The 18,607-nt window shown below is 40.9% G+C and overlaps 1 protein-coding gene across 4 annotated transcripts in view; it reads left to right on the top strand.

Annotated features, from left to right (window-relative positions):
- The window catches only part of KIAA0319 (KIAA0319 ortholog), a 61,303-nt gene extending 42,955 nt beyond the window's left edge, over positions 1-18,348 (top strand). For all 4 annotated transcript variants that reach the window (XM_077269987.1, XM_077269986.1, XM_077269989.1 and 1 more), the window contains 8 exons: positions 2,029-2,180; positions 4,991-5,129; positions 8,194-8,353; positions 9,203-9,345; positions 9,774-9,896; positions 14,162-14,252; positions 15,523-15,614; positions 15,868-18,348. In XM_077269987.1, the coding sequence (XP_077126102.1) occupies positions 2,029-2,180; positions 4,991-5,129; positions 8,194-8,353; positions 9,203-9,345; positions 9,774-9,896; positions 14,162-14,252; positions 15,523-15,614; positions 15,868-16,046 (1,079 nt within the window). In that variant the 3' untranslated portion in view covers positions 16,047-18,348. The remainder of the gene's footprint in view (positions 1-2,028; positions 2,181-4,990; positions 5,130-8,193; positions 8,354-9,202; positions 9,346-9,773; positions 9,897-14,161; positions 14,253-15,522; positions 15,615-15,867) is intronic.
- The last annotated feature ends 259 nt before the right edge of the window (positions 18,349-18,607 follow it).

Genomic DNA, 18,607 nt, shown 5'->3' with positions numbered 1-18,607 from the left:
CCGTGACCCTGCTGAGGTGCTGAGGGGTGTACAATGAAGGTGGAGGGAATGGTGATGATGTTGTGGTGGTGCGGTGTAGGTCGCAGTAAATAACGACACCAGGTTGCAGTCTCTTTACCTCTTTACTGAAAGCTTCAGGATCCTCAATCCGGAATCCGGTTAACCAGGCTGCGCAAGTCCGGCCGGTCCGATGGCACCTCCGGAGTTCCCTTTTCAGGTGGAAATCTGTGCCTGCCTTCTAGCGCTTGTGTGTTGTGGTCCTCCCCTGCTGTGCTCACGGGATAGTCCCCACAACTGTTGTGTCTGTTTCTCGTGTTCCCTCACAACTCGATTCTGATGTTCTTTCACGTCCCCCATATCTTATGGTTAGGACGCACCCATATGACGGGGAGGCTCGGAGCTCTTCCGGGACTCTAGCGTCGCCCCACTCCTGTTGTTACCCCCCTGTGTCTTCCTAGGTCAATTGGGTGAGACAGCCCGCCTATAACTGACTGTCCTGCCGTAGGTTTGAAGTTTGGCCTGGAGCTCTATACTTCCTCGGCGTTCCGGCCACCGGTTACGCGCCTCAGTAGGATGTTGCCTCGTCTTACAGCATGACTCCTACCGGTATTCTCCTTGTTGCGTTGATCTCGTTTCTCACTCAGCACAATAAATCTCGCTTCTTGTCCTTTCTTGGGGTACCGCCGCTATATCGTGCAGGCGCGGTCCCGTAAAGTTCTCTCTGGTCGCTAGGCCTCTGTCAGGATCCCACCCCTGACAGGGACCCCTCTGAATCTTCCCCTACAACACCCTCTGCCACAAGGTGTTGCCTGGTTCCAACCCAGTCAGCTTTCTGATCTAACTTCCTATCCAACCCCCAGTTTTACCAGACTGTGAGTAGTGGCCTAATGCATAGTGCCCTTAGCTCCCCCTGGAGGCCAGACTGTGAAATGTATTGGTGTCTGTGATACCTGGTCAGAAGAACTCCTTCAGTGCCATCAGACGTACCAAAGCCCCCCTTAGCGGCGGAGCATCAGTACTGCAACGACCAGGACTCTGGGGCGCTGCATATACATTGTGTATTTACTCTCCATGCTGCACAGCATTTACAGGGCAGATTCATTCTGGGCACACTAGGAGCGCCAGTGGGGGATTTTATCTCTCTTTTTACTTTGCAGACACGACCTCCTATGGGTATGTTTCCACGGTCAGGAAACGCTGCTTGTTTGACGCTGCGCAGAGCTGCAGCGTCAAACAAGCAGCGTCCAGATGTTCCAGCATAGTGGAGGGGATTTGATGAAATCCCGTCTCCACTATGCGTGGAAAGCCGCACGCGGCGGCCCTGCGACTCCGGACATGCTGCGCGTCTTTTCAGATCGCAGCATGTCCGTACACCTTGCGGGGACGCAGCGTCCCCGCAAGGCATATCACAGGGCCCTATGGGAGAGCGCGATCATCCCGGATGTGAAGAGTTAACACATCCGGCATGATCTCGTCCCATTAAGGGGGCGGGGCTTAGCTCCGAGCGGCTTCGCCGCTGCGGCGATACCGCCGCCCATCCGTAACGTGGAGACATACCCTATTAGTGACATATCCTTAAGCGCGGCATCAGTTCTTTTTGAGTACTATTGTTTTAAAATATTGTGATATTTATCATACGCTATATTCAAGGAGAAGAATACATTATAATGTGCAGAGGTACCATATGGCTGAATACAAAGTACTTACGTGGCCAAAGGGTGTATCCACACGGCTACACTGTGTACTTTGCTGGCATCATATTCACTCTTGTCTTACTTGTTTTATTATATTCTAAAAAAGAGCTGAAGCTGCACATGAAATAGAGCAACAACACTTTTATTAGGGCTTTCTACCAGATATTTGCACCAGTTGTCATACAATTACATTATAGCATACAGTACTATTAATATGTGCCACACTGTGTGCCGACCTAGACACTCCGAGCGATCTATCTGTATAAAATGATCATTATATGAGTGTGTCTTTTGCTATATTTCTACATTTAAAACAGAAATATTCTTATTTTAGGAAAGAACAACCCCCCAAAGGCTAATGCTGGTGGGACACATGTTCTTGTGCTTCCTAATAGTTCCATTTCACTGGATGGTTCAAAATCTGTTGATGACCAAGGTATAACATCTTACAAGTGGACAAGAGATGGCCAGAGCCCAGCAGCCGGGGTAGCTACCAAAACTTTTATTCTGCATCTTTTTGCATTCTGCTTCTTAGAATTCACATTATGTGATAAAAGTATTCCAGGAATGATAAAAGCAGTGATATAATAATTCTACAGGGTGGTAAATATAGTTCTATGTGAAAATATCCTTACCCTTTGCTGACAAAAATAACCCCTTAACGTAGAGTCCACTGTCGGTCGCTGACAGTGGCACTAAGTGGCAGATCTGCTGATCTCTGCCATATTGGTTTTCCTACAAAGTCATGTTTGGGGCAGCAACTATTAGATATTGCTTAAGGATATACTATGAGGCAAAGTCTGAGGGACTCATAATTTTCACCTTACAACACCTCTCTTGGGGTATTTATGCCCTTTGCAGGTTGTCCTTAGGACCAGAGGTGGGCATACCAAATGCACAGATGGTTCTGCTGCTAAGGTGCCCATGGGTAAGGGGGCCCATACAAGCTATCTACATGGGCATGTAGGTCATAGAAAGTTGAAATCAATGATACCTTGATATCAGCTATCTGAGGTCTTATTCCAAAGAAATCCACATTTTTCTTAATATATAAATAAGCTGTTAAGATCTATTGGCCGGACACAGAATTACCCAAGAATCTGCATCCAGAGCATATTTTAAATGAATGGGGGCAATTACCAGTGTGAGACATGTAATGACTGACGGTCTGCTCTCCTGATCTACATGACTCACTGGTAACGGCCCTTTCATTTAACCCCGTCACCACATTGGGTTTTTCTGTTTTTGAGTTTCAGTCTTTTGCTCCCCTTCTTCCCAGAGCCATAACTTTTTATTTTTCTGTCAATATGGCCTTGAGAGGGCTTGTTTTTTTGCGTTGTACCCTTGAATGACTCTATTGGTTTTGCCATATAGTGTACTGGAAAACGAGAAAAAAATTCAAAGTGCGGTTAAATTGCAAAAAAAGTGCAATTCCTCAATAGTTTTTTTTATTACCATGTTCATTAAATGCTAAAACTGACCTGCCAATATGATTCTCCCGGTCATTACGAGTTTGTAGATACCAAACATGTCTAGGTTCTTTTTTATTTAAATGGTGAAAAAAAATCCTAAATTTAAAAAAAAAAGAAAAAAAAAGGATCTATTTTCCGAGACCCGTAGCGTCTCCATTTTTTGTGATCACAGGTTGGGTGAGGGTTTGTTTTTTGCATGCCGAGCTGACGTTTTTATTGATACTATTTTGGTGTAGATACAATCTTTTGATCACCCGTTGTTGCATTTTAATGCAATGTTGCGGCGACAAAAAAAACGTAATTCTGGCGTTTTGATTCTTTTTATCTTTACGCCGTTTACCGTTCAAATTAATTCTTTTTATATATTGATAGATCGGGTGATTCTGAACTCGGCGATACCAAATATGTATTTTTTTGTTTGTTTTATTTTGAATGAGGCCCATAGGGGTGATTTGACCTTTTACATTTTTTTTTAAACCAATTTTTTTACTTTACATTTGGTTCAATAGTCTCCATGGGAGACTAGAAGCTGCGATCTTCCGATCACTTGTGCTACACAGAACAGGGCTTCAGCCCTGCTCTGCATGGCAGAAATGATCACTTGCTATGAGTGATCCGGCAATGACAATCACAGGGGTCTCCTGCAGACCCTGGGTTGTCATTCGAACTCATCGGCGACCCGTGGTCATTTGACACGGGCGCTGATGGGCGGGATTAGTAACGCGCTTCCGGCACAAGCATGTTAAATGTCGCTGTCAGAGATTGACAGCGGCATTTAATATGTTAATACCCGTGGCTGTTAGGGACACATGTCAGCTGATGAAATCAGCTGACATGTGCCAGAAAAGTTGCAGGCTCCGCGCCAGAGCAAACCTATACATATAAGGTTGGGAAGGGGTTAAATAAGCTCTGGAGGCAGATTCTCAGGGAGATCTATGTCTGACCCATAGATCTTAACAGCTTATTTACATATTAAGAACAACATGGATTTCTCTGGAAAAAGTCATTGGATAGCAGATAAATGAGTATAAGGCCGGTTTCACACGTCAGTGGCTCCGGTACGTGTGGTGACAGTTTTCTCACGTACCGAAGACACTGACTCATGTAGACACATTAAAATCAATGTGTCTCTGCACATGTCAGCGTGTTTTCACGGACCGTGTGTCCGTTTGAAAAACACGGAGACATGTCAGTGTTCGTGGGAGCGCACGGATCACATGGACCCATTAAAGTCAATGGGTCCGTGTAAAACACGTACCGCACACGGATGCTGTCCGTGTGCAGTCCGTGTGCCGTGCAGGAGACAGCGCTACAGTAAGCGCTGTCCCCCCCAGCATGGTGCTGAAGCCGCCATTCATTTCTTCTCTCCAGCAGCATTCGCTGGAGAGAAGATATGAAAAATCATTGTTTTTTTATTTTTTTTGCAGTTGAAATAAAGTTCCCGGTAACCAACCCCCTCCCACCCCCTGTGCGCCCGCCCGCTGGAAATAAAATACTCACCCAGCTCCCTCGATGCTTCCTCTCAGCGCCGCAGCTTGTCCTGTATGAGCGGTCACGTGGTGCCGCCCATTACAGTGATGAATTTGCGGCTCCACCTCCCATAGTTTGATCTAAAACTCAGGTTATTTTTTTTGGGGGTGGGGGGCATTTACTATAGGATATACATTTTTTTCAATCAACGTTACAAACCATACAGTTCGATATACTAAATGGTAAATGGATATATACAGTAAATTGTTGTATCTGGTGTTAATAGTCTTTTTCTGTTCCCCTCTTCAGTTCGCTCCTATACACGTTAATCACATACATATTTTCATTTGCCAGGATGTGCTGGACTCATCTGAGAATAAACCAGTTCTTCATCTCACCAATCTAGTAGAAGGAATATATATCTTTCATTTGAAGGTCACAGATGCCAAAGGAGATTCAGATATTGACACAGCAACAGTGGAAGTGCGTCCTGGTATGAAAGTTTAAAACACAAGTAGATGGCAGATGTAGAATATGGAGTACATGCAGATTATTATTATTATTATTTATTATCATAGCGCCATTTATTCCATGGCGCTTTACATGTGAGGAGGGTATACATAATAAAAACAAGTACAATAATCTTAAATAATACACGTCACAACTGGTACAGGAGGAGAGAGGACCCTACCCGCGAGGGCTCACAATCTACAATGCAGATAATCATTGCGATGAACAAAAATGTCAGGAATGATAAAAAGACAATTTTTAAAAAGACAAGTTAAATGTGATATGTTATCAGAGACATTAGCTTTTTTTCTCCATTTATGAGCCGCATCTTTCTCTTTCTCCTTCTTCCTAAACTCACCATCCACTCTGAAAAACAGTTTAAATTCTGTTTGGTTAAAACAAGACGGACTGCCAGCAGAGTAACATGTCAGTTTATAGCTCTTGCTGAACTTTTTTGGAAGGGGCAGAGGAAGGAGAGTACTCAACAAAGTGAGGGGCGAAGCAGACACATCCAGTTCGAGCTGCTGCTTTTAGAAAATATATTTAAAGGAAACCTGTCACATAAAAAAATGCTAGTAACCTGCAGATATGGGGTTAACTTGGAGCTTCGTTGCTTCGAGGAAGTGAACTTTATTATCCCCATATAGTTCGGAATTTAGTCTCAGGGGTGGCACCGGCATGGGTTCAGTTACCGCTTTGTGTATAGAAAGCGACGGCTGTACCCGCGCCCCCGGCACTGACTGACAGCAGGTCCTAATGCTGAGCATGCTGACAGTCAAACCTGGGGGTGTGGTTACAGCTGCCGCTCTCTATACACTCAGCCTTGACTAAAGCCTGAACGCTGCCAAGAGAAAGAAAGTTAAAGGGGTTGTCCACTACTAGGACAAACACTTCTTGATCTAAATATTTGGCCCCGATAAATTAAAAAATCTTATTGTCACCTCCCTTGCCGGCTCTGTTCCAGCGGTGTCAGGTCGGCACTCGCCGTCCCTGGGCTCTCTTGTGGTTGTATGACACATGATGCCCAGAGCCCAATCAGCTCTGGGGTCCCTGTCTCCCCCTTTGGATGTTTTGAACATAAAGAGGAAGTCTGGGCTGCAGCTGATCTCTGACTTTTTTTTCATATACAATTTGTACAAAGGCAGGCACAGTGACGTCATCGCTGATTCGGCTCCAGGCTCACAACTATGCAAGAGCCTTGGGACTGCGAGTGCCGACACCGATGGAATGGCGCCGGCACGGGAGGAGAGTATAAGTTTTTTTATTTTATCGGGACGAAAGATTTAGATCAAGAAGGTGTTGTCCTAGTAGTGGACGATTCCCTTAATTTCCTCCTGGCAGCGGGCCTCTAAGTACAGGAGCCGGGCAAGTTCAGAATGCTATTAACCTGCAGATTAACTCCATATCTGCAATTTAATAGGTATTTTTTTCCTTTATTTTACATATGACAGGTTTCCTTTCATTTCAGAGCTGCATTCACGGCCACACTGCTCAGTACTGCTCTATAATTTCTTCCATGCTGCTGCTTCTCTCTGTGTTCTCTAGAGAAAGAAGAGCAGGAATCCTTCTCTTTATGTTTACTGTGTATACAACACATGCTGGCAGCTAGTATTCACCAACTAGCCATGAGAGAACTGAAAAAAATTAGAGGAAAAACTTGTAAATAATGCAGAAGTCATATGAAGGTCAGAGATAGGGTTATTCCTTATGTACACACGTAAGCTCATTTCAAAAAGTTACCTGGAACAACAATTACACTATGTCGTCAATTTAATGATAAATCTTGTCAGGCTGGAATAATATAAAGAAAAATCCATATTATAACATCCAAGGCAATGCACAGTCACTTTCTCAAATCGTCCCATTGGCCTTAGTGGTGTGTTCAAAGAGCCGTCCAGTGTTACAATGACACCTAATAGTCCAGTCCGAGCAGAGCAATAATAGAGTTCATGAACTGAGCCTCCATGTGCCTCTGATGGTGACCCACAGAGGTTTTTCTGATGGGATCACATGGAATTCATGAGGAAAATAGTAAAAGAAAAGAAAGTATCGAGTAACTTTATACAATTATTATTTTGTCCTGAGGAAATAGAACAGAGATGCTTTTAGAGCGGTTGGTGTCTGAGCTGAAATCTCCCATCATTTCATGTTGGCTCACTGCTTCCAACAATCATGTCATGGTGATTTGTATTCTGGGAAATGTCATATTTTCACCATGAACTGTTCAGTTATGTGCTATAGCAGTGTGGGGGTATACAGCACAATCTGTAACTCAAGAGCAATACAGAATAAATAGTCTGATGCTGCCCATACAATTTAAGTACCTGTCGACTATTGCACTTGACTTCCACATACATTTCCGTCATGGCTTAACTGTTGACTTCCACATATGTTTCCGGCATGGCTTAACTGTTGACTTGCACATAAATTTCCGGCATGGCTTAACTGTTGACTTCCACATATGTTTCCGGCATGGCTTAACTGTTGACTTGCACATAAATTTCCGGCATGGCTTAACTGTTGACTTCCACATAAATTTCCGGCATGGCTTAACTGTTGACTTGCACATATATTTCCGGCATGGCTTAACTGTTGACTTGCACATATATTTCCAGCATGGCTTAACTGTTGACTTGCACATAAATTTCCGGCATGGCTTAACTGTTGACTTCCACATATATTTCCGGCATGGCTTAACTGTTGACTTCCACATATATTTCTGGCATGGCTTAACTGTTGACTTCCACATATATTTCCAGCATGGCTTAACTGTTGACTTCCACATATATTTCTGGCACGGCTTAACTGTTGAAATCCAGTTCCAAATCCTCCTAAGCTTGGAAACTGGAGTATAATCAGGCTTTACAACAATTTCTGTTCTTTATTGTCCGCTTTAAAAATAATATATGAATGTATGTAGAGTATGTATGAATGTGCGCATGCTCAGAAATGTGTCTGATTTTCCTATTATCTAGTAGATATTTGCATTGCTATAATTATTACTTTTTCTCTACAATCTTTGATGATTTTTCTTACCCTTTTTAAAGACCCACGGAAAGGAAATTTAGTGGAGCTGATCTTAGAAGTGGTAGTCAGTCAGCTAAGCGAACAACAGAAAGACACCTTGGTGAGACAGCTGGCTGTCCTCCTCAATGTCCTGGATTCTGAGGTCAAGGTTCAGAAGATACAAGCACATTCAGATTTAAGGTATTTTGCCATAATTACCGTAATCTTATTAATTATGATTCCCAGCCAGTAAGAGAACACACATGTATACTAAGAAAATAGGCAGGTTACCACTGTGGTTTCTAATTTATACTTTTATCACTGTGATGTTTTAGGGATTATAATGTCAACATTTAGACTGCTAGTTATTACAAAATTGAGTTAAATGGGGCCGATTTATGAAGGTTGGCGTTGTGCACATCACTCTTAATGAAGGGCTTGCTGGAGTACGATGTGCCAAAATCATTAAGACACGCATGTGACTTTTCAAACCATTTACCGCCTGTTTTCTGGCATAAAAGCTTTGACGAATTAGCCTCAAGGTCCATAAATTACATAATCAATTGCATTCAATAGACATTTAGACTGTTCCTGAAATATGACCTTTTCTTCCCTGTATATAAATTTAGTCTGTTCAGCCAACTGTTCATGGTCCTCAATTTTTCACTAATTTTTCACGGTAGTAGTCTTCTTAATGGTCACACCCACTTGACAATTAGACTAGATTTAAATACATGGAAGAGAGGTCCATAACTCAGGAATGAAGAGAAGAGCAGGAACAAAAAAAAACAATGTTAGAATCAGACCAGTTTTAGCAACAATACTTGTTTACAGCAAGTGATGGGTCCCTTTAAACCCAAATTTTGAGGGTGTGCTATATTGAAGGCTTTGTAGAACCACTAAATTTTAATTAACTTCTTGTTTCAACGTTCAGTGTTGTAGTATCAGTAAGGCACATTTATGCTGCTTTTTATGTCTGTTCCTTTGTGTAACAGTAGTGCAATTTCTTATCTTTTGTATGATGAGCTCCATATTTGTCTCCATGCACAGCACTGTGATTCTCTTCTATGTCCAGAGTGGTCATCCTGTTAAAATAAGAAAGTCAGCTGACATTGCACATACACTACAGAAACAGCTTCTAAAGGAAAAAGCGGATTTTCTTCTGTACAAAGTTCTCAGAGTGGACAGTGCTGGTAAGTTTCACTTTATAGGCTGATCATGATGAGCGAGTGTGCTCGGTACTCGGGTTTTCTGAGCATGCTCAGGTGTTCTCTGAGTATCTTGGGCGTGCTCATAGATTATCTTTGTGTCCCCGCAGCTGCATGATTTGTGGCTGCTAGACAGCCTGAATACATGTGAGGATTCCCTAACAAACAGGAAACCCCAAAATTTGTTCAGGCTATCTAGCAGCTGCAAATCATGCAACTGCGGCCACTCAAACATAATCTCCGAGCACGCCTAAAATACTCGGAGACCACCCGAGCATGCTCGGAAAACTCGAGTAATGAGCACACTCGCTCATCACTACTGGTCATATATTACAGCATGCAATTATCTAAATCACTGTAAAAACTGTCTTTGATATTATTTGCATATATGCTAAAAAAGTTTTACTCTTTAGTGTGCCTTATAAAATGTTCGGGCCATGGACACTGTGACCCAATAACGAAATCCTGCATTTGCTATCCATTTTGGATGGAGAACTGGTTACGACGTTATGTCAGTGATGGAGAGAGCAACTGCGGTAAGTAGATTCATAATTTATTACCCCAAACTTTGACTGCACTTACACTGACATTGTTACCCCTATAAAGTACAGTGGGGAAAATACGGTAAGTATTTGATACTCGGACGATTTTGCAAGTTTTCCAAACTACAAAGAATGGAGAGGTCTGTAATTTTTATCATATGTACAACCCCTGGCAAAAATTATGGAATCACCGGCCTTGGAGGATGTTCATTCAGTTGTTTAATTTTTTTGAAAAAAAGCAGATCACAGACATGGCACAAAACTAAAGTAATTTCAAATGGCAACCTTCTGGCTTTAAGAAACATTAAAAGAAATCAAGAACAAAAAATGTGGTAGTGAGTAATGGTTACTTTTTTTAACCAAGCATAGGTGAAAAATTATGGAATCACTCAATTCTGAGGAAAAAATTATGATATCACCCTGTAAATTTTCATACCCAAAAATAACACCTGCATCACATTAGATCTGCTCGTTAGTCTGCAGCTAAAAAAGGAGTGATCACACCTTGGAGAGCTGTTGTGCCAAGTAGACTGACATGAATCATGGCTCCAACACGAGAGATGTTAATTGAAACAAAGGAGAGAATTAATCAAACTCTTAAAAGAGGATAAATCATCATGCAATGTTGCAAAAGATGTTGGTTCTTTACATTCAGCTGTGTCTAAAATCTGGACCAAATACAAACAACATGGGAAGGTTGTTAAAGGCAAACATACTGGTAGACCAAGGAAGACATCAAAGCGTCAAGACCAGAAACTTAAAGCAATATGTCTCCAAAACAGGAAATGTGCAACAAAACAAATGAGGAACGAATGGGTGGAAACTGGAGTCAACGTCTGTAACCGAACTGTACAAAACCGCCTAAAGGAAATGGGATTTACATACAAAAAATCTAAACGAAAGCCATCATTATCACCTAAACAGAAAAAAACAAGGTTACAATGGGCTGAGGAAAAGCAATCGTGGACTGTGGATGACTGGATGAAAGTCATATTCAGTGATAAATCGTGAATCTGCATTGGGCAAGGTGATGATGCTGGAACTTTTGTTTGGTGCCGTTCCAATGAGATTTATGAAGATGACTGCCTGAAGAGAACATGCAAATTTCCACAGTCATTGATGATATGGGGCTGCATGTCAGGTAAAGGCACTGGGTAGATGGCTGTCATTACATCTTCAATAAATGCAGAAGTTTATGTTGATATTTTGGGCACTTTTCTTATCCCATCAATTGAAAGGATGTTTGGGGATGATGAAATCAGTTTTCAAGATGATAATGCATCCTGCCATAGAGCAAGAACTGTGACAACATTCCTTGAAATAAGACACATAAGGTCAATGTCATGGCCTGCAAATAGTCCGGATCTCAATCCAATTGAAAATCTTTGGTGGAAGTTGAAGAAAGTGGTCCATGACAAGGCTCCGACCTGCAAAGCTGATCTGGCAACAGCAGTCAGAGAAAGTTGGAGCCAGATTGATGAAGAGCACTGTTTGACACTCATCAAGTCCATGCCTGAGAGACTGCAAGCTGTTATAAAAGCCAGAGGTGGTGCAACAAAATACTAGTGATGTTTTGGAGGTTTTTTTTGTTTGTTTGTTTTTCATGATTCCATAATTTATTCCTCAGAATTGAGTGATTCCATAATTTTTTCCCTTTCCTTCGTTAAAAAAAGTAACCATTACTGACTACCACATTTTTTTGTTCTTGATTTCTTTTAGCGTTTCTTAAAGCCAAGAAGTTGCCATTTGAAATGACTAGTATTGTGCCATGTCTGTGATCTGCTTTTTTTCTACAAAATTAAACAACTGAATGACCATCCTCCAAGGCCAGTGATTCCATAATTTTTGCCAGGTGTTGTACATCTCAACTGTGAGAGACAGTTTCTAAAAAAAATCCAGAAAATCACATTGTATGATTTTTACGTAATTAGTTTTGCATTTTATTGCACGAAATAAGTATTTCATAAAATAAACAAAACAGAACTTAATATTTGGTACAGAAACCTTTGTTTGCAATTACAGAGCTCAGACGTTTCCTGTAGTTCTTGACCAAGTTTGCACACACTGCAGCAGGGATTTTGGCCCACTCCTCCATACAGATCTTCTCCAGATTTTTCAGGTTTCAGGGCTGTTGTTGGGCAATAGTGAGTTTCAGCTCTCTCCAAAGATTTTCTATTGTGTTCAGGTCTGGAGACTGGCTAGGCCACTCCAGGACAATGAAATTCTTGTTATGGATCCACTCCTTAGTTTCCCTGACTGTGTTTTCCGTTGTGCATTGTGCCAGCTTCTAGCCTCCTATGGAGGCTATTGAAGCATGGCAAAAGTAAAAAAAAAAATGTGGAAAAAAAAAAAAATATATAAAAGTTTAAATCACCCCCCTTTCGCCCTATGCAAAATAAATCAATAATAAAAAAAACCTACACATATTTGGTATCGCCACGTTCAGAATCGCCCGATCTATCAATAAAAAAAGCATTAACCTGATCGCTAAACAGCGTAGCGAGAAAAAAAATCAAAACGCCAGAATTACGTTTTTTTGGTCGCCGCGACATTGCATTAAAATGCAATAACGGGCGATCAAAAGAACATATCTGCACCGAAATGGTATCATTAAAAACGCCAGCTCGGCACGCAAAAAATAAGCCCTCAACCGACCCCAGATCATGAAAAATGGAGACGCTATGAGTATCGGAAAATGGTGCAATTATTATTTATTTTTTTTTAGCAAAGTTTGGAATTTTTTTTCACCACTTGGATAAAAAATAACCTAGACATGTTAGGTGTCCATAAACTCGTAATGACCTGGACAATCATAATGGCAGGTCAGTTTTAGCATTTAGTGAACCTAGCAAAAAAGCCAAGCAAAAAACAAGTGTGGGATTGCACTTTTTTTGCAATTTCACCGCACTTGGAATTTTTTTCCCGTTTTCTATTACACAACATGCTAAAACCAATGATGTCGTTCAAAAGTACAACTTGTTTCGCAAAAAATAAGCCCTCACATGGCCAAATTGCCAAAAAAATTAAAAAGTTATGGCTCTGGGAAGGAGGGGAGCGAAAAACGAACACGGAAAAACAGAAAATCCCAAGGTCATGAAGGGGTTAAAAAAAAGTGTGAAAATTTCATATAAATTAGGCCCCATGTGTCACAGAAGAAAGATGCAAAAATAATTTGAATATCCAAATGAGCAAAAATGATACAGCTTTTTAATCCGCATGGATTAAAAAAAAATTAAAACGTGCCTGCTTATGAAGGGGGAGGGGGTGGTGGAAGTGGCCTGGTGTTGAACTGGTTAAATTGTTATGTAGTATTCCTGGATCGGGCTATATTCACATTCATTATTATTTACGCAACATAGGTGGCATAAAATATAGCAGACATGTACTATACTCCGTGATGGGAGTACAGTTTTGCCTCTGTGCACGGCAGATGAAAGATGCAGCATGTCAATTCTGTCAGTGTTTTTACAGCATTTTTCACCTATTCTAATGAATAGGGAAAAACGCGTAAAAAATGCATCAAAAACATCGCAATGCGCATATTTCATGCTGCATTTTTCCTGCCAAAATTTCAGTATTTGCATTAGAAATGTCTGCAGCAAATACTTAAAGGGAATCTGTCAGTAGGTTTTTCTATGTAATCTGAGGACAGCATGATCTAGGGGTTAAAACACATATTTAAACAATGTGTCACTTATCAGGCTGTGTGCTGTTTACTTACAGTGAAGGTTTTATCACCAGGAGATTATCAATGCTGTGAGTAGAAGGCACTGGTCTGACTCCACCCCCTTCTGTGATAAGCAGCTCACTCTCATTAGACACTGTACATACAGAGCCTGGTGTGTGCGGGGTTAGCTTTCTCAGCTCTGCTGAATTGCTAAATCTCAAAACTGTGATTGTGTCAGAACCGCAGCACCCAGTAATCTAAATGATACATCAGTGGATTCAGGGTCTCTTAGCCTACTTCATATTGCTCTCAGTTGAGGTAGTAAAATCCTGGTGACAGATTCCATTTAACATGTGCACATACCCTTAGAATTACTCTAATTAGCAATGTGTTTCTATAACAGTTAACAGATTTTCTTACAGACTACGGGCCGTTGTAAAACAACTACGGTAAGTATCTACTGTACTATTGGGTTTTCATAGAAGTGACAATCATTCAATCAGCATTTTCTTTTAATATTGAAAACTCAATTTAATAAAATAAATCACTTAAGTAATAGCATCTCAAGTGACCCAAGCATTTTGTTTTCCAGAGTGGAGTATTCCTTACATAATTGTCTTAACATTTGCCTTGGTTGCCTTCCTGATGGGACTGACATGGGTCTGCATGTGTTGCTACAAAAGGTAAACAGTATGAATGAAATAATGAACGAGACTCCATTTTCTTTATACCTTTTTTGTGTGTATATATTGTAATATGTTTTAAGTATGTTCTGTTTATCTTCAGCTTCACAAAATGGTGAAAATATTGCCACAAAAATCCAAAGAAAATGCAGCACGTTGTAAAACTAAAATATGTGAATGAGATTTTTCCATCCGTCAACATAAAGCATTTGGACACTTCTGTAAAATATCTGTCGGAAAAAATTACCAAGACTCTATACAAGAAAGATATACCGTACTGTATATATTGGTACCGTGTTAGCCAGGAGATCGAAAAATATGTAGAATTGAGAGTCCTCAGTGGTTGATACCTTTTAATGGCTAACTGAAAAGATGGTAACAGTTAGCCATTAAAAGGTATCAACCACTGAGGACTCTCAATTCTATATATTTTTCAAGACTCTATAAGGACCCGATTCATTAAGGTGTTTATACTTGAATTCTGGCATAAAACAACCTAAAAGTGTGCAACATTTTATCACAACACATTATTGTGCAAAATTTTGCAGTTTTTAGTGTTTTCAGCCAACTTTGCAAAAGTGGACGGAGCTGGGGAGAAAGAGGGCAAAGCCAGACCTTCTAACTCATGACCAGTTGTGGATTACAGCACACCACAAATGTTACTCCAGTCCCCGACTGGAGTAAGATTTCTTGCAAGGCACACTAAGATGTGCCTGCTTGGTTAAAGGAAACCTGACAGCGTATATAAGTGCCCAGTCCACTAGCAGCATGTATCAGACACTGTATGATTTCAGCCATGCATGTATGACTCTGAAACACTGCAGCGTTTTAGAAAAAAAAAAACATGCTGTGAAAGCCACCATTAACCAGGCCACACCGAAGACTAGTCAGAAAGTGGGGTTCCCAGTAGTTTCTCCTGCCCTCTCCCCGTGAGTGACAGGTCTCTCCCTGGGTGCGTGTATAAGGAGACTTGTGAGTCACTGGTAGTGGGCAGCTTGCTTCTAAAATATGTTTTTCACGGAAACACTGCAGCGTTTCAGAGTCATTCATATATGGCTGAAATCACACAGTCAGTGTCTGACATGTGCTACCTGTGAATAGAGTACCTGCTGTCAGGCTTCCTAAGTGGCATGCTCCTCTTACCCCACCACATCCCCATTCTTTGAGACTCATGTGTACAATGCCAGTCTTACCGAATCAGGGTCTGAATATGAATATGACCTATGTTTTTTTTTTATGATGCACACACCTAATATTTTATACTTTTTAGCCGCAAAAGGACAAAAATACGGAAAAAAACAAAGTACACCATCCTGGATAATTTTGATGAGCAAGAAAGAATGGCATTAAGACCGAAGTATGGTGAGTAAGAAAACTACTGAAATATGGCGCATTCACATGTCAAAACAGAGTATACACGTCCATAGAGGAGCTGTGACCACTACATATCGCATGGTTGGGTAAAACCGTGCACAATTTTATTTAATCATATGTAAGTAGAGTTCCTGGTGCCATCTGAGATCTCTACTGATGGAGGACATCTCCACAAATTGTATGTTTGGGTTATTATTATATGCAGACAATATCGGCACTGACACCCGTTCCTTTTTTGCAGGTATAAAGCACAGGAGCACAGAACATAACTCCAGCCTCATGGTTTCTGAGTCTGAGCTTGACAGCGACCAAGACACAATTTTCAGTCGTGATAAAGTGGACCAGGATAACCCTAAAAATATTTCCAGCGGTGCCCTCAAAAATGGTGCGCCTTTTAATTTTAGCTCAAAATGCAGATAAACTGACGTCATAGGAAAACTAAATGGATATTGCAGGAAAATATATTTGACCAAAACCGAGAATGTAAATGTTTACAGCTTAAATAGATTTGGGTGAACACATTTTACATCTTACACATAGATTATATCTACATATAAAGCAGAGTAACTCAGTAAATACGTTGCTTTACGTTGTTCCTGGGTTATAGCCTGGATCAGACTCCGGAGCTGCAATCACAATTCTGAAGTCTTCAGAGCCTATATCCCTCAGTATTTTACATTGACTTACTATCTGTACGCAGATTTTGGGTTTACACCGAACACTGTACAGTGACATGATATAAGAGAAATTTACTGTCGCTCTGGCATAGCTAAGATATATAATAGCATACACACACCTCCGAATTCAGTCCCCTTGCCACGTGTATAATAATCCAGCCTCTCACCATGCAGGCGCCTTTACTAACATTTGGAAAAGAGTGGCTCATTGTAAAGAGCTGACGGATACCAGCGTTGGCCTGTAATAGGACAAAATGGCTTCCCTCCTAAACATTCTACAATCAACTGTGAGTGATATTATTAAAAAGTGGAAGAGTTTAGGAACCACAATAGTCCATATAACCTTATAGAGTAGGGTCGCCAAGCGCGGAGGTTTGTAGTGCATAAAAGCCAGGTCTCTGCAGAGTCTCAAGCCTCCTCTGCCATTAACATCAGCATAAAAAACGTGCGCTAGGTGCTTCAATACATGGGTGTTCATAGCTGAGCAGCTGCCTTACATCACCAAGCACAATGTTAGGATTTGGATAGAATGGTATAAAGCACGCCGCTACTGGGCTACGGAGCAGTGGAAATGAGTTGTGTGGCATGATGAATCACCCACCCTTTATCTGGCAATCTGTTGAATGAGTTTATGTTTGGCGAGTGAGAGGGAAACGTTACATACCAGGCTTTGTTGTGACCGCTGTTCAGTTTGTCGAAGGGACAATGCTGTGGAGTTGTTTTTCAGGGTCTAGTTCCATTGAAGGAGAAACTAATGGACAATATTGTTTAATCAATATAGAACCCTATTATAAAATAAAAGCAGCAGATACTAACCTCCCAAAGCGATGACGTCGCCGCTGTCCCCGGAGGGTGACGTGACATTGTTGTTGACATTCAGTGGCCGCTTGTTGGTTGATCAACAATATTGTGGCTGATGAGCATCTTCTCCTGCTCTTGTAAGTGACTGCACAGCTCTCTGGTCCCCAAAATGGCTGGAAGCGAAGGAACATGTGACCAGACCGGTCCTACAGTCTCCTCCAATAGAAAAGCCGTTTTCTCATGTGAGGTCTTCAGTTGGACAAGGCTGACGGACAAGTCTGGTGACATGTGCCTCCACCAGCAGCCACTGTATGGACTGGAAAGAGCAGGCGGAGAACCCACCATACTTACTGTATAAAATAGTAATATACACAAAATGATGTCCCCAACACGTCTGTGTAAATAACCATAACGTGGCCTACCCCCTTAGCTTATTAAAACTGTTATGAAAGCCAATTATAAAAATGTTTTTTAGTCCCCATTGCACACATTTAAGTAAGAAAGAAAACATGTATACAAAAGATGGACAACCCCTTTAATGCCTATTGATTGAGACTGGAGGAAAAGTTCCTTTACTTGTAATGTGTAGGCGTCCCAAAACTTTTGTCCATTAATGCATTGGTGATAAGATAAAAATACAAGTGATCCACACAGAATAAGTAACGCAATGTAATTACAGATTTACTCAACGTTTTATGTCAATGACATCTCCGTAGTGTAAAGTGGTCCTCAAGGTGCAGATACCCTTTATTTCATTATTGTACTACACACATTTGCTCATTTTACAGACATATTTGCATTTTAAGAGGAATTTAGGCTATAAAAAAATTAAATAAGACAGCAGCTTATGAGAAAAAGACCAACTTCCCAATATAATATCTGCACCTATACGGTCTCAGGTAAGCACTGTACAAGGATTTTACATTTAAGTATATTCTGAAATTGAAACCTGGACTGACGATGGAGATTTTGGTTTTATGAGAGTTATCTAGCATCTCATTGTATATTTTCAGAGTCTTTTACTTTTGCAGTTGTTTGTTGGGATAGATTTATGGTCATAATCTCATTTAAAAGGTGTATACTAGCTTCCTGTACCTGAAATATAGTCACAGGGAAATACATGACTGATGTTTTTACTAACCAGGTAAAAGTTTGTACTGTTAATTTGTTTCTAGTGTTGTCTTATTTCAAAATCTGAACGTTAGAGAAAAGGTATAAAGATTTATAATAAATTACTAAAACTACTTGGCTTTGTCCTTAGTTATTTGTGCAGCCTTTGTAACTGTTTAAGACATCCGTCATTCTCATGAATGTCAATGATGGCAAACTTAGGAATTTGTCACAGCTAGTTACATAGTTACATGAAAAAAAACCTAGGTCAAGTTCAACCTTTCTCCACCAATTGTACATTTCGTCACTAATTTAACTATAACCCGCAATGTTATGTGTATCAAGGATATCATCCAGCCCCATTTTAAAAGCTGTTATAGTGTTTGCCATTAC

Source organism: Ranitomeya variabilis, chromosome 6 (genome assembly GCF_051348905.1).
Source record: "Ranitomeya variabilis isolate aRanVar5 chromosome 6, aRanVar5.hap1, whole genome shotgun sequence".
Taxonomy (NCBI): Eukaryota; Metazoa; Chordata; class Amphibia; order Anura; family Dendrobatidae; genus Ranitomeya; species Ranitomeya variabilis.
The sequence above is the reverse complement of the archived record's forward strand: the minus strand, read 5'-3'. Positions and strand labels throughout refer to the sequence as shown.